The sequence below is a fragment of the Rhinolophus sinicus genome, linkage group LG05, assembly GCF_036562045.2.
Source record: "Rhinolophus sinicus isolate RSC01 linkage group LG05, ASM3656204v1, whole genome shotgun sequence".
NCBI classification, from domain to species: Eukaryota; Metazoa; Chordata; class Mammalia; order Chiroptera; family Rhinolophidae; genus Rhinolophus; species Rhinolophus sinicus.
This window is the reverse complement of record NC_133755.1, coordinates 132,087,353-132,104,013: the sequence shown is the minus strand read 5'-3', so window position 1 is coordinate 132,104,013 and position 16,661 is coordinate 132,087,353. Positions and strand designations below refer to the sequence as shown.

General features: G+C 32.7%; 1 protein-coding gene across 2 annotated transcripts in view; it reads left to right on the top strand.

Annotated features, from left to right (window-relative positions):
* Window positions 1–16,661, top strand: part of ASCC3 (activating signal cointegrator 1 complex subunit 3) — a 300,957-nt gene that overhangs the window by 75,531 nt on the left and 208,765 nt on the right. For both annotated transcript variants that reach the window (XM_019738872.2, XM_074333336.1), the window contains exons 9-10: window positions 9,615–9,815; window positions 10,275–10,415. In XM_019738872.2, the coding sequence (XP_019594431.2) occupies window positions 9,615–9,815; window positions 10,275–10,415 (342 nt within the window). The remainder of the gene's footprint in view (window positions 1–9,614; window positions 9,816–10,274; window positions 10,416–16,661) is intronic.

Below are 16,661 nucleotides of genomic sequence, written 5' to 3'. Positions count from 1 at the left end.
ATTGATGTCAGGCATTGTGCTAGGCGGTATGTTTGGTACCAAGTGGTTTAGAATTATAGTTGTGCCTTTAAGAAACTTATTATCCAATTAGGCCAATAGAACTGATGCTGAATCCCCAACTTCACCATTTGCGCATTTTGTGATGTGGATCAAGTTGCATAACATCTCTAAGTTTCAGTTTCCTTTTCCTCATCAGAGTATTTTGAACATCACATGAGTCGGCACACAGAAAATGTGTAGCGGTTTCTGTGATATGTTTTTGGTGATCAGTAAATTCCCAGCTTGAATAATGCTTGTATAAACTGTTGCTTTGCTTACTTTCTCACATTGCTATTGAGTTTTGCTCTTCCTTTGGGTACTCTTTGAATCTTTCTGTTAAGGGTGATTGGTAAGTGGAATTATTTTTGTATATATAACTTTTGAACGCCTCAAAGATGAATATCGGAGTAATGTAGAAGACAGCTTTAAATAAATATAAAGCAAAGTAACTCATATTTCTTTAGTAAATACTATGCGTTTCATTAGGCACCTTATATTGCATTATTTAACTTAACCCCCTCATGTAACGCTGCAAATATTAAAGAGTGACTAAATAAACATAGGTTACCCTCTTTTTACATTCTAAACAAGCTCTTACATTCTTGATAAATTCCACAGTTGTATGAAAATAATAATTAGGTAATTTTGAAGTACCAGGGAAAATCAATATATAAAGAAATCTCAATGAATTATTTTTTTGTATTTAATTATATATGTATAGTTATTATGCAATCTTATATTGGTTGTATTAGTTTCAGGTGTGAAATACACTGATTCAACATTTTTATACCTTACAGTGTTATTACCACACTACTTCTAGTAATCATCTGTCACCGTGTAAACTTATCACAATATTATTGACTATATCCCCCTTCCCATTTTCACCTATCCTCCATCCCCCCCCTTTCGGTAACCATCCCTTGGATCTCTGTTTCTATGAGTCTGGTTTTTTTTTTTATTTTAGATTCCACATGTAAGTGAAATCATATGGTATTTGTCTTTCTCTGCCTTATTTCACTTAGCATAATAGCCTCTAGATCCATCCATGTTGTTGCAAATAGCAAGATTTCATTCTTTTTTATCGCTGCATAAATTTCCGTTGTATGCATTTGTGTGTGTGTGTGTGTATACACATGTGTATATATATGTATATATGTGTGTGTGTATATATATATATATATAAACTGTTTGTATGTATATATACTGCATCTTCTTTGTCCATTCATCCATCAATGGGTACTTAGGTTTCTTCTATAACTTCACTATTACAATAATGCTGCAGTGAACATAGGGGTACATATATCTTTTCGAATTAGTGTTTTCATTTTCTTTGGATAAATACCCAGAAGTAGAATGAATGGCTAGGTAATATGGTATATCCATTCTTAGTTTTTTGAGGAATCTCCATACTGGTTTTTCAAAGGGGCTGTACCAGTTTTCAGTCCCACGAAAAGTGCACAAGTGTTCACTTTTCTCCACATTCTTGCCAACACTTGTTGTTTGTTAACTTTTTTTATTTTATTTATTTTTTAAATTTATTGGGGTGACAATTGTTAGTAAAATTACATAGATTTCAGGTGTACAATTCTGTATTACATCATCTATAAATTCCATTGTGTGTTCACCACCCAGAGTCAGTTCTCCTTCCATCACCATATATTTGATCCCCCTTACCCTCATCTCCCACCCCCCACCCCCCTTACCCTTTGGTAGTTTGTTAACTTTTTGATAATAGCCACTTTGAATGGTGCGAAGTGATATCTCATTGTGGTTTTGATTTTCATTTCCCTGATGATTAGTCATGTTGAGCATCTTTTCATATGTCTGTTGGCCATCTGTATGTTTCTTTGGCAAAATGTCTTTTTTGTCCATTTTTCGATGGGATTATTTTTTTGTTATTGAGTTGTATGAGTTTCTTATGTGTTTTGGATACCAGCCCCTTAAGGGATATAGCATTTGCAGATATATCCTCCCATTTAGTGGGTTGCCTTTTTGTTTTGTTGAAGGTTCCCTTCTCTGTGCAGAAGCTTTTTAGTTTGGTGTAGTCCTGTGTGTTTATTTTTGCTTTTGTCTTCCTTGCTCGAGGGGACATGTCCAAAAAGATATTACTTAGACTGATGTCAGATAGTTTACTTCCTATGTTTTCTTCTTGTAGTTTTATGGTTTCAGGCCTTACATTTAAGTCTTTAACCCATTTTGAGTTTATTTTGTATGTGGTGTAAGAGAGTGGTACAGTTTCATTTTTTGCATGTGTTTGAGAATGAATTCTGTAGGAGTCTCCATAAGATCATGTTTTATTACATAAGTTTTATAATTTCTTTCTTCAAATGTTTTACCTGTCCTTTCAAATCTTTATATACTACACAAGAAATTCAAGCAAAACATTTTTTCTTATAGGGACTCCCTTATTAAACTTCTCCTTTTTAATTTGATACATGTTTTAAACAGAAGTTTTTCTGAGTAAAATGTACTTTGTTTTTTCCAGAGTTAGTTATGTTAAATTATTAAAAAACAGATGACTAAGAAAACCTAATCACTGTGTTGGGGATAGATAGGGAAACTTAGGATAGCAGTTCTCAATCTTGCTTATACTTGATAATCACTCGGTGGGGGTGGGGGGTTTGGGGGGCAGGATCTTAAAAACTGTGCAGATTACTATTCCCCAACCTAGGCAAATGAATGAAAATTTCAAGAGTTGAGTCTCAGCAATCTGCCCTCTTTCAAAGCACACATACTCTCTACCCGAAGTATAAGAAGCTGTTCTCAGCACACTGGTCTCCTCAGCACAGCCTCAGCTGAGCTCCTCTTCAGCAGTTTTGGACCAGGTCCTTCTCTGACTCTTTTGGGTGGTGGGTTTAGTGTTTTTGGAACCCTTCTATGTGAACTTCAGATCTCATGTGGGGAAATAAGCAGTAAATTAAATTTAAGGCAGCAATTTACAAGTCCAGTTTACTACTTGTTTCCCCAATAAATAAATCATTCTCGGACCATCTGTTTTAAGGGAATGAGTTAATGATATTAAAATGTGTATTTAAAATATTAGAAATTTAAAAATGTACCAAATTAAGTATTTCTAAATTTTTGTTCTTCAGTAAATCAATATCAAGTATGTTGTTAAGCAATAGAATACCAGAATATACACACACAGAATTTGTGTATCAAAGTGACTGTTCTAAATAAGTCATTAATACTTTCATTTATATAACATACATTTTTGCTGTGTTATTACTTATATTAAATTAAATCTTGACTTGAAATCATAAGTTATCAAATATTGTTAGATTGAATACAAGTGGAAGTAGTCTCTTATCTTTCACAATTCATTTGAGGATTCTATTGATGAAATTTTCTTGTTTAAGGAGATGTATATTTAAAATGACATCCTTGCTTTATTTAATAAATTGTGGAAAGTTTAAAGTCATATTTACTCTGAAAATTTTTAAATTAAGCAATTACCCATAATTTAATATCTGTAACATTTTGTGAGATTAATCACCTAAGTCCAAATACTATACCTTCTTTAAAAGAGTTCAAGCAACCGAGTGGAAGTAATTTAAAGGTTAAAGTCAGAACGAAAACCAGTTATTACCATAAATATCAGCCAAGAAACTGAAAATGATATTATCTTTGGGGGATTTAACAGGATTTGACAGAAACTGTTTTGCTTCTGTTTTATTGGGATGGTTAGAAGTACAGCTGTAAATTAGAAGGCAGGTACCACAACCTGGGCCAAGCTGTAATACCAAATAATGGTGTCTTACGTTTTTAAGCTACAATATTTATAATGACATCCTGGAGGGATACTTATAATATATACGTGTCAATATGAGTTCATCTCTCTTATGAAAATAATACATTAATTTCATAGAAAATACCAGATTCTTAGCCTCCAATTTTACTTCTGATGTATGCCTCTGAAGTATGTATACTTAATTATAATACTGGTTTTGTGAAACCAGCTCTCACTTATTATGGTGGTTCTGTCTCAAGCAAACCAAACCTAGCCAAATCAAACCCATAACTGAGTTTCATCCATGCTTTCCCTGTCTCCCTGTGCACTGTGAATGTAACTATTGGCATAGCACCTTGGTGAGGCTGTTTCAGCGTAACATCTGGCATGTTTAATTATTATTAAGAGTGTGCTGGTAGAAACACAAATATGCAATCTGGTTGGTTTATCAGTGCAGCTTGTTAATGATTCTGCAACCAACATTTTGTTTGTCTTTTAAAATCCCCTCTTGAGACTTCCTTAGTTTTCCTTAGCATTCAAGCCTTAACTCAAACTTGGGAATGAGGAGGGCATGTTCCCCTTCCAAGAAGTTAGTGTCCTCTGACTCCCATCAGACCTTCTCATGAAACACGATGTTGCTATTGTTTGTTTTACTCTCCTTGTGATTTTCTTTTCAAGGGCAGTAATAGCTTCTTATTTATCATATTGTCATCAGAGAGTGGAGTATATATAGAAGGGCCATCTATTTATTTAGTTGGGTATTTTGTTGTTATGCTTCTTAGGTTGACTGTTTTCTATGCTTCTTAGGTTGACTGTTTTCTATGCTTCTTAGATTGACTGCTCAGTATGAGAAAATTTTTAGGAATTAACACTCATGGGAATATTGAGTATTTTCTGTTACTGCTTTAAATGGTGTAAATGCATTCCATTAAATGATATGAAAGGATTATGAATTAAGCATTGTGATTTCTGTTGCTTTTTTATGTAATAAAATTTGGCTCAATTTAATTTTATAAAATAACTAACTTACCTGATTTTCACAAAATCGTATGATCTCACCTCCTTCAAAGATTTAATAGTAGATTTCTCTCCTGAGGTCTTTTGTTGCTAAGACTTAATTTCCTGTACCCAGATTGTCTGGTTCAAAATGAATTATTGTCATGAACATTAAAACTCATGTCTCTTCAGTAAAAAGAAACTAACAGTGGCTATGCACTTTCTTCTCTCTTAATTAATAGAATGTAGTAATTTTTCAATGCATATTCAAATGGGAGCACAAATTGGAAATTTGGTGTTTGGTAAAGATATAGCACTCTTTATAGGACATAATGAAAATCATGTACTTTATATTTACATGAAAATATTAGGAATTTATACCTATAAAGCAATAAATTATTATTTTTCATACATTAAAACAGTACAAAGTAGACATTCCCCTTTGTTCATTCTTAAGATATATATTTTTATCAAAACAGAAAAGTATTTTTGTGGGGCTGAATATAAAATCTGTTTACAAAAAAAGTAATATCTAAAATGTGATATCTAAATTTATAAAATAGAAAGTAAAAGTTTCTTTATAATCCCAGCCCTAAATGGAACAGTTTGATATATCTTTCCATAGTGTTTTTTGTATTAACAAATTGTATTTAATTAGTTTTCTTACTGTTCTGTGGCATATTTTTTCCCTTTCAGATACATTTTCCTGGCATATATATCTGCCTCATTCTATTTAACTGCTATAATCGTGAAGAATGCATCGTGAATTACTTATATCCCAGTCCTCTACTTACGGATATTGAATATATATTTGTTTTTTTAATTACAAGTGATTTATAGCAAACATCTTTCTGCTTATTTATCTGATACTCTTGTTTAGTTGGCTTAATTGGGATAAACTTCTTGAAGTTGAATGTTTAGGTTAAATAATAAGTTTTTAACTTAAATTTCCTTAATGACTCATGATGTTGAACATCCTGTAGTGTGCTTATTGCCTTCCAGATATATTTTCTTTGGTTAAGTAGCTGTTGAAGTCTTTTCCTCTTTTTAAAAACTATATTTTTTGTTTTCTTAGTGTTGTATTTTTAGAATCCTTTATATATTCTGTATATAAGTTCTTTATCAGATATACGCTTCACAAAGATTTTCTTTCATGCCATGACTTCTTTTATTTTCTTAATAATGTCTTGAGGATTATAGGTTTTAAAGTTTGCTTAAGTCCAGTGTATCAATTTGTTTGTTTATGGATTATGGTGTATTTAATAAATCTTGACCTAACTTAAGACCACAAAGGATTTCTCCTATTTTTTTTTTCTACAAGTTTTATAGTTTTAAGTTTTAAATTTAGGTCAGGTAATTTGCTTTTAGTTCATTTTTATATATGATGTGAGGTTTGGCTCCAAGTTTATTTTTTGTATGGTTATATCCATTTGTTTCAGCATTATTCATTCATAATGCTACTTTTTAAATTTTTCACTGTTTTTGTGCCTTTGTCAAAAACCAGTTGTCACAGACAATAGTTTAGTAGTTATCAGAGGATAAACAGGGACGGGGTGGGGTGGTAGATGAGGGTAAAGGGGATCAAATATATGGTGATGGAAAGAGAACTGACTCTGGGTGGTGAACACACAATGTGATATATAGATGATGTTTTACAGAATTGTACACCTGAAATCTATGTAAATTTGCTAACAATTGTCACCCTAATAAACTTTAATTAAAAAAGAAAAACAATTGTCCCTATACGTTAGGGTTTATTTCTAGATTCTCTATTCTGTTCCTTGATCTATTTGTTTAAACAAAATACCAGTATACCATATTGTTTTGATGTTTCTAGGTTTTAAATAATCCTTGAAAGCAGGTAGTTTTAGCTCTCTTCCATTCTTCTTGTTTTTCAAAGTTGTTTTGTTTCTTTTAGGTCCCATTTGTTTCCATATGAATTTTAGAATCAGTTTGTCAATTTCTACAGAAAAGCCTGCTGAGCTTTTGATTAGAATTGTATTGGGTCTGCACATCAATTTGAGGAGAATTGACATCTTAAGAATATTGAGTTTTCTTTCATTTCTCTTAGCAAAATTATATTGTTTTCAGTATATAATAAATGTTTTCCACATTTTTCAACTTTTTCCCTGAGTATTTCATAACTTAATGATTATTAAACAAACTTTACTTTCATATTTTTTGTTTGCATATGGAACTATAACTTTTTTATGTTGATCTTATATCTTTCTACAATTTGCTTGTTAGTTATAGGAGGGTTTTTTTTTGTAGATTCCTTAGATTTATTGCAGAAAAAAATTATGTCCTCTCTAAATTATGACAATTTTGCTTCTTCCTTTCCTATATAAATGTCTTTGTTTTTAAACTCAAAAATATTTTATTGACTAGCACCTTCAGTACAATGCTAAATGGTAAGTATATCATCTGTCTTGTTCCTGATTTGAGGGGAAAGCATGCAGTCTTTCACCATTAAGTATGTTATGATTTGTAGGATATTTTAATACACCCTTTAACAGGTTGAAGAATTCCTTTCTTTTTCTACTTTGCTGAGAGTTTTTTGTATTTGCAATCAGGAATGGATGTGGACTTTTGTCAAATTATTTTCTTGTATCTATTGAGATGATTGTGTTTTTTCTGTTGTAATTTATTATTATGGTGAATTACATTTATCTTTTTAGTGTTAAACCAACCCTGCATTCCTGTGGTAATCCCCACTTGGTAATGATGTATTATTTTGTAAAATTTTACACACTAAAATTTTGTTTATAATTGTCTTCTATGTTCATGTAGGGTATTGGTCTGTAATTTTTTTTTTTTTTTTTTTTTTTTTTTTTTGTCTGATTTTGCCATCAGGGAATTGCTAACCTCATAGAATGAGTTAGGAAGTATTCTCTCTTCTCCAATAATGCTGAATAGCCTGAAACTCCATCTAGAATTGTTATTATTTCCTTCTTAAATGTTAGTTAGAATTTACCAATGAAGCTATCTAGGTCTGAAGCTTTCTTTGTAGCAAATATTTTAGCTTCAGCCTTAATTTGTTTAAATAGATATAGGTTTATTTCAGTTGTATATTTCTTCTTGAGTGGGCTCTGGTATTTTATGTCTTTTAAAAAAGTTGTCCATTTCATCTTAAATAGTCAAATTTATTGATATAAAGTTGTTTATAATATTTCATTATTGTTGTTTTAATACATGTAGCATCTGTAGTGATACCACCTTTCTCATTCTTGACATTGGTAATTTTTCCTTGGCTAGAGATTAATCAATTTTTTTTTGTCTAAAATAAAAAGCTTTTCTGTTTTCATTTCATTGATATCCACTTTGATCTCTAATGTTTCGATAATTCTGCTTAGTTTGGTTTTAATTTTTCCTCTTTCTAATATTTTATTTTGGAAGATGAATTCATTCATTTGAAACCTTTCTTCTTTTCTCATATAGGAGATTACTACTGTATGTTTTCCCCTAAGTATTGCTTTAGCAGCATTCACAAATTCTGATATGTTTAGATTTTGTTTTCCTTCAATTATGAATACCTATTAATTTCCCTTTTGATTTCTGTTTTCATCCATGGGTTATTTAGAAAGTGAATTATTTAGTTCCAAATAGTTGGATATTTTCTAAGCATCTTTAAGGATTTCTAATTTAATTCCATTGTGATCAGAGAACATACTTTGTATGAATTGCTTCATTATCAATTTATTGAGACTTATTTTATGGCCCGGAATATGGTATATCTTGGTAAATGATCCATGAGCAATTGACAAAAATTTCTATTCTACTATTGTTAGGTGAATAAGTATAAGTTAGGTCAAATGGTTGATAGTGCTATTCAAGTAAATAGCCTTGGTGATTTTCAAGCCTACTTGTTCTATCGATTGTTGTAGAGGGATATTGAAATATATAATTATAATTGTGGATTTGTCTATTTCCCTTTGCATGTCTATCAGTTTTTGCTTCATGTATATTGGAGATATGTTATTAGGTATGTAAGCATGTAGGACTGTTATGTCCTATTGATCAATTGACCACTGTGTCATTATAAAATGACTATCTATCCCTGGTAATGTTCTTGGCTTTAAAATCTTTTTCGTTTTCTGTCATTAATATAGTCACTGTAGTTTCCTGTCATTCATTATTCCCATCCAGTGTTCTGTTTACTCTCAGATATTGGTTTTCATCTCTAAAGACTTTTTATGTAGGAATACTCTAAGAAAAATTATTTAGCCTCTCTGTGTCTCAATTTTTCTCTCTCTTAAAAGCAAATAATAATACCTATACCATAGAATTGTTCTTATGATAAAAAAGGGACTATATCAAAGTGTTTACAATTGCATATGTTGCAGTGTAAGTTCTGAATAAGTGTAATCTGTAGCTGATATTCCTACTATTATAGCTGACTTTGAGGGGTTTTTTAATCCATAAGATATTGAAACAGAAATTCCTATTGATTTATCTCACCAGAAAGTTTCTTGGCTACACCTTCATTAGTCACCTTCAAGTAAATAAACTGGAATATCATCATATGAACTCGAGATACCGGTGTTTAATTTTGTTTCCCTACATTATTAATTGATCATTGTTTTATACTTAGGATTGTGTACAAAGATACAGTTATAGTTCCATTATCATATTTTTAAATTTTAGTGAGTTGCAATTTCCAAATTCATTAGAATTGTACAAAAGTTGTGAATTGTTCTCAATGCACACACTTCAGTTTAAATACAGGACACACTGAGAGACTGAGAAAATTAGTCATTTTTTTTAATCAAGGGAAATAAATGTTTGCATTTAATTTTTGTAGGGCTTCTTCATATTATTATTATTTACAATGGGTCATGTTATTTTTCAGATTGGGCAGCTGGCTTTTAAAGGAATGAGGAGACTTAACAGAATCCAGTCAATTGTGTTTGAGACTGCCTACAACACCAATGAGAACATGCTGATTTGTGCCCCTACTGGAGCTGGGAAGACGAACATTGCAATGCTTACAGTTTTGCATGAAATTCGCCAACATTTTCAACAAGGTGTTATCAAAAAGAATGAATTTAAGGTAGGAAATTAACAAGCCAGACAACAGCTTTTTAAATTGTAAAATTAAAGTCATTTGGCAGTTGTACATGTTATGTAAAATCTGGAAGTTTTTTTAGGATATTGTTCATGAAGTCACATAAAGAGTGCTGCTTGATTTACTTCATTACTATTAAGGTAATCTCTGTTTGTGTTATGAAAATCCCATTACCCCTGTGAAAAGCTATGAAAATACTTTTAGCTTTGAAGCAGAACCAATTTTCTAAGTGATAAGGCTGTATAAACAAATTCCATTGTCCTTTAAACAGCTGCACACTTATCCAACAAAGATAAGTACTTTTCATATATCACTATGAAGATTTTTTCACTCACAGTGGCTAGAATCATATTTCACAAGAAATTGTGACTTGTATTGACTACTGTGAAACAAATAACATGGTAGTTTTTGCTCATTCATCAAGCTAGTGTTTCTTTGGTACAGATTGTGTATGTTGCTCCAATGAAAGCCTTGGCAGCTGAAATGACAAATTACTTCAGCAAACGTCTAGAGCCACTGGGCATCATTGTGAAAGAATTGACTGGTGATATGCAGTTGTCAAAAAATGAAATTTTACGAACTCAGGTATGTTGTATGCTTAAATTTTTTTGTTCAATTCCATTCCCTTTTTTCAGGTAATTATGAAAATTGTTAAGCAACTATACCTTACATGAGAAAACATAATACAGATGTAATGTAATGAACTTCTTTTACTTGTGACTACATCTTCTACAAACGAGGCTTTTTGTGGGGCTTTGTTTTATGTTATCCCTTCTAACTTCTGTGATTCTTGCTATATCTTGAATATTGTTAGATTCCTGGTATAGATTTTAAATCCATTGACAATAAGTGTTATTCTTTTAAAATAGAAGGAAATAAAGATGTGGATAAGACCAGACTTTAATTTTAAGAGCAGGAAAACATGTAGATCTTTAAATGATTCCATTAGTATCCTAAACCATTCTATAAGGATGATTTAACTTGTAATGCAAGTTTTTAGTCATTCTTTATTTCATCAAATAGGAAGTTATTTAATCATGCACTGTATATAGCACTATACTAGGTGAAATGGCATGACAACAAAGACATTTAAGATAGACAGTTCCTACCTCCAAGGATCTTTTAACTGAGTAGACAAACACTGTATTAGAGCTATATCTAGGTTATCATTGATGGATATAACATAATGTTTTTAAAAAATAGAATAACAAATGACCAAATATCGATGAGACAATTCAGGAGAGTTTGATAGAAAATAGATGATACAGCTTTTGGTACAATGAATGAACATTGATTTAAAATGTGATTGCAGGATATATTAATTTCCTTTGGCTGCTATAACAAATTACAATCTCGGTGGCTTAAAATAACAAACTTAACTCTCTCAGAGTTCTAGAGATCAGAAGTTTAAAATCAAGGTGTCAGTAGGGTTAGTTTCTTCTGAAGGCTCTGACAGGGTATCCGTTTCATGTCTCTCTTCTGGTTTCTGGTAGCTGCTGGCAATTCCTGGCATTCCTTGGCCTGTAGACACATCACTCCAGTTTTGGCCCTTGTCTCCCCATGGCCTTCTCCCTGCGTGTCCTTTCCCTTACTCTTCTCTTCTAACAACTCTATTCACTGGATTTAGGATCTTCCCTAATCCAGTATGCTCTCATCTCAAAAGCTGTACCTCAATTACACCTACAAAGACCCTTTTTCCAAATAAGTTTACATTCTCAATTTCTGGGTGTATATGTGTATATCTTTTTGGATATTCAACCCACTATAGCAGGTATGCCAGGTACATTGCACCGTATACCAAGTAAGAAAATCAGGTTTCAGTTAAATGTATTTTGGGGTTGATAAGGATAGAGTGCATTATAATCCACATTTATGTCAATTTTACCAGTTATCCTTAAGTTTGCCTTTCATATTCTTTTAAAAGATGATCCAAAATCCATGCATTTTTTCTCACATTTTTGTAGAATCTTATTCCAAATTGATTTGTCTCAAAAAGTAGTACTTATATTCAATATATTAAATACAAAATGTCTTTCATCGTCATTTTTTTTTAACATCATCTACCTAGAGGCATTCTAGTAATATCCTACAGTGCCTTTTAATTAAAAGGACTTTCTCTGGTCTTTGATATATAATCAAATTTCTGATATTCTCTATGAAATTTGAGTGATTAGATATCATCCAGGCTTTTCCTTGAAGTATTCTAAATTTGGTTTTGTTAAAATATATATAGTCACTTTGTCTAACAAATTTTCGTTCTGTTTATATAATTTATACACTTAACACAGTGAACTGAAATATGTTTAAAAATTTAAGTTTGTTCAGTAAACAGGAAGGAATTTTACAGATTTTTATAACACAGTATAATATTATGTACAGTTTCCAACTTTATGGACACATTCAATTCTGAAAGTTTGTTCATGTTTTCATAAAGTGGTGTTACATGTGATAGTTCCCAAGACTGGCTCCCCCAGAGCTAGCTGAACATATAATTACAGAGATCATAACTCAAAACTACACATCAGGACACACAGACTGATAATTTTTTTTAGCATGTGATTTTACTTTTATAATGTCATATAAAGGCATACACATTAAATCAAAATTTGACATTTAACAGATTATCTTTATGAAAAATTAAATTTTCTGAAATTGAAACTGTTTTAGAGTATCTGAAACCATACTTCTGATATATCTTACTTAAAAAGAAATAAAATAAAATAAAAAGTTTTGTATCATGGTGGGTACGATGAAGTTTAAGGAAGAAATTAAGTCACTTTATTATTTTATTGTTTGCAAATCTAGCCTTAAGAACTTTTCTGTAAATGGAAGGTTGGCCTTTGCAGTCTATCTCACTGCCATGCCAAATCCAGGGCTCTTTCATTGTATCTTCCTGCTTTAGTCTTTCTGCACACCATTAACTCATTTATTTGATCTTTTTCTTAAATTGACTGGGATGACATTGGTTAATAAAATTATATAGGTTTCAAGTGTACAGTTCTATAACACATCATGTATATATTGCATCGTGTGTTCACCACCCGAAGTCATATTTTCTTCTGTTACCATATATTTGACCCCATCTACCCCTCCTAACTCTGCACCTCATCCCATATCCTCTGGTAACCACTAAACTGTTGTCTGTGTCTATGAGTGTTTGTTTGTTGCTTTACGTTTTATATCCTGCATATAAGTGAAATCATAGGGTTCTCGCCTTTTTCTGCCTGACTTTTTCCCTGGGCATGATCATCTCAGCATATTCATTTACAAACAAGCAAACAACCTTGCATTGATTTCATCATCCTATAAAACAGGAACTGGCAGAATGTGGTATGGGTCCATCCAGGGTTTGCCAAGAATCTTTCAGGTGTTGACAAGGTTAGAACCAATTTTCATAATAATATTATAATGTTTTCTTTCACTCTCATTCTCTCACAAGTATGTAGTCGAGTTTCCAGAGGCATAAGGTGTGATTGTCTCACTGACAGCTGATGGAATGAGTGCTTTATATTCTTGTGTTGTAAAAATTTCTCAGTTTCAATTTCTAATATAAGAAATATTGATAGATATAACCCACAAAAACAAAAGATCTGTGGGGCGTCAATAATTTTTAAGTGTGCAAAGGAGTCCCAAAGTCAAAATGTTTTGAGAACCACGACTATATGGGGAAGCTCCTTATATAAGGTATTGGATTTTCTTCACAATCTACATCCAGCCGTTTTTTCAACCTTATGTCCCAACTGTTTTCAATATAAATTATGGCCAGACCGTTTCTGCTTTTTCTAAAATAACATTACTCAAATAACATTTTCTCAAATTAACTTTTATATTTAGTAAGTTTCCTTGGGCATTTTCTTTTTTTTATAATGCTTTCCTTTATCGGATAACATTTGTTCAAATCCTACCTTTTCTTTAAAACTCAAATTGAACCCTGTGATACTTTATTTCCACTTCCCTGAGTAACATAGCAACATTAATTTCTACTTACAAAATAATCTCTAGTCCACGAAGTCTGTGCTTTTAGGTCTGCTGTGGTCTTAGAAATCTGGACCATTCTTAAACAGAATTTTGAATGCTCTTATACAGTATCCAACTGTTATTGATGCTAATAAAAGAATGTTTATGGAAAGACAAGGCAGGTAACTTTTGAATTCAAATTATGCATCCTCATCATTACAGGAACCTTACTGAGCAGTGTCTCCATTTCACAGATACAGAAAGTAAAATTCATTGAAATCTACCTTGATTTATATGTTATGTTTTTTAAGGCTTATGAGCATCACCTTTTTTTCTTTTTTTTTTTTCCTTTTTTAATTGGGGAAGGGGAACAGGACTTTACTGGGGAACAGTGTGTACTTCTAGGCCTTTTTTTTTTTTTTCCCAAGTCAAGTTGTTGTCCTTTCAATCTTAGTTGTGGAGGGTGCCGTTCAGCTTCAAGTTGTTGTCCTTTCAATCTTAGTTGTGGAGGGTGCAGCTCAGCTCCAGGTCCAGTTGCCGTTTCTAGTTGCAGGGGACACAGCCCACCATCCCTTGCGGGAGTCGAACCAGCCACCTTGTAGTTGAGAGAATGTGCTCCAACCAACTGAACCATCAGGAGGCAGCTCAGCTCAAGGTGCTGTGTTCAATCTTAGTTGCAGAGGGCGGAGCCTACCATCCCTTGCGGGTCTGGAGTTGTTGAACCAGCAACCTTGTGGTTGAGAGCCCACTGGCCCATGTGGGAATCGAACCGGCAGCCTTCGGAGTTAGGAGCATGGAGCTCTAACCGCCTGAGCCACCGGGCTGGCCCCTCACCTTCTTTTTTTTTCCTCTGATTTGCTCATCTCTATACTTCCCTAGACCTGGTCTGTATCCATTGTCAATATTTGTTAACTCTGGAAGGGCAGGGACCATGGGCTTGGCCTCAACAATAGTTTATAAATTGAACCTCCTATCTTGTGCTTGCCCTTTATTCTCTTCCTAAGTAGCCTACTGTCAGTGATACTAATTTTTGTAGACCTGAAACTACATGGTTACTAATTTCTTCACCCTGTCCTACCTGTTCTCACAGATTAATAGACTGCTGCATCACTGCTTGAGACTGGCCTACAGAGAGGGCAAAGCAGGATATTGTCAATCTCCTGGGAATACAGACATACTTAACTTTTATTTTAGAAGTTTTAGTTCCCTACTTTTTCAACTTTTGTGATTTTTAATATCTTTACATGATTCCCATTGTATATGTTTTGGTAAATAAATATCCCAATAATAAGCACAATTAAATATAATCTTAAATTTTCCCTGTCATTTAAAAAAAAAAGTTTTCAGTGATGTTATTCTTTTTTTTAATATGGGAAGGCAAGTTAATCTCATTTGCAAAGTCTCTATCATGCTCTTCTGATCGTTTTATTCCTTTACTCATTAACTTTCATTGGTTCTTTATTGCTGATTGAATTAAGTCCGACAACCTAGCTTGTTAAGAATTTTGTATGAATTAATATGAAATGTGATTTATTTTGTGGTTCACTAGGGCCTGTTAGGTCCAGCAGAAGTTATGATTTTATTGAAGTTCGAATGTAAAATTTTCTTTTGCAAGGCAGAATTATGTACTTCTAAGATTTATTGTCAGAAGAAATAGTCTGTGTAGACAACAAATACCTCTTTGGTGTTCAACTGAAAAGCAACTTTGAACAACTTAGTACATTTGTCATCAGTGAAAATACCAACCTACTTTTCCAACCTTATTTTCCTTATTCTACATGTACCATTGATTTCAAACTTGTCTCCCTAAATGTACCCTTGATGAAGTTACTATTTTAATATTCAGTGTGCTTTTCATTGGTTTCGTTGAGTAATTGTCATTTTCCTTACACCCGCTCTTTCCTCAACTCAGGTTATCCCTGCTGCATCCCTCTTAATATCATAGATGCAGTATTCCTTTGAACCTCAGTGAAAATACTGGTCAGAAGGTTTCTTTTGTCCTGACAGTAACTCTGTATCAAAGCAATGCTCTTGCTCTGAGCTTTGGAATTGTTTTCCTTCTCTTCTGTTTGTTCTCTCATTCTCGTCCTATGCTGAGTTTATCTGTCCAGCTTTGGGAGTTGAGGTGGATTATTTCAGGTTTTGTTTTTGTTTCTATTTTGGCTGAGAATGGAGGGAGGTTTTCTTCCTACCTGTCAGGCCCAGGCAACAGCAGAGGGTACCTTGAATTTCTGTTGTAGTATTCTGCTAGATCAGAGCTCCAGCAGCTTTAGTTGGGAGGATGGTGTGGTGTGTATGCAAGTGCTCATATCACACTCAGTGTTAATGTCACACTGCCCTGATTCACGCTTCTCCCAAGGGGACTTTTTCCTATGGTATATATTTTATTGATTGTTTCACTGAGAATATGCTTCGAAGTGGATGGTAGATAAAAAGGGAGATGGATAAATGAGATAGAAATTACATATACTCAGGTTGTAGTTTTATCTGGATATCAGTGCATGTTTAATATACAACCTTTCTGTATAAAATCAGAGATGTCTTTATTTCATCTAGATTCATGAAGGATAGTTTTGCTGGATATAGCCTTGTAGGTTGTCAGTTCTTTTGTTTCAGCACTTAAAAAATGTGCCACTTTCTTTCTGTCCTCCAAGGTTTCTCAAGAAATAGCCTCTGTTATTTAGATTGTTGTTCGCCTATGTGTAATATATTATTTGTTTCTCTCAATATCCTTTAAAGATTCTTTCTTTGTCTTAATTTCCAAAATTTTGATTGGGATGTGTCCAGTTGTACATTACTTGAGTTTATTATATTTGATATCTGTTCAGCTTCTGAAATCTATCGGTTTATTTCTTTAGTTAAATTTGGAGAATT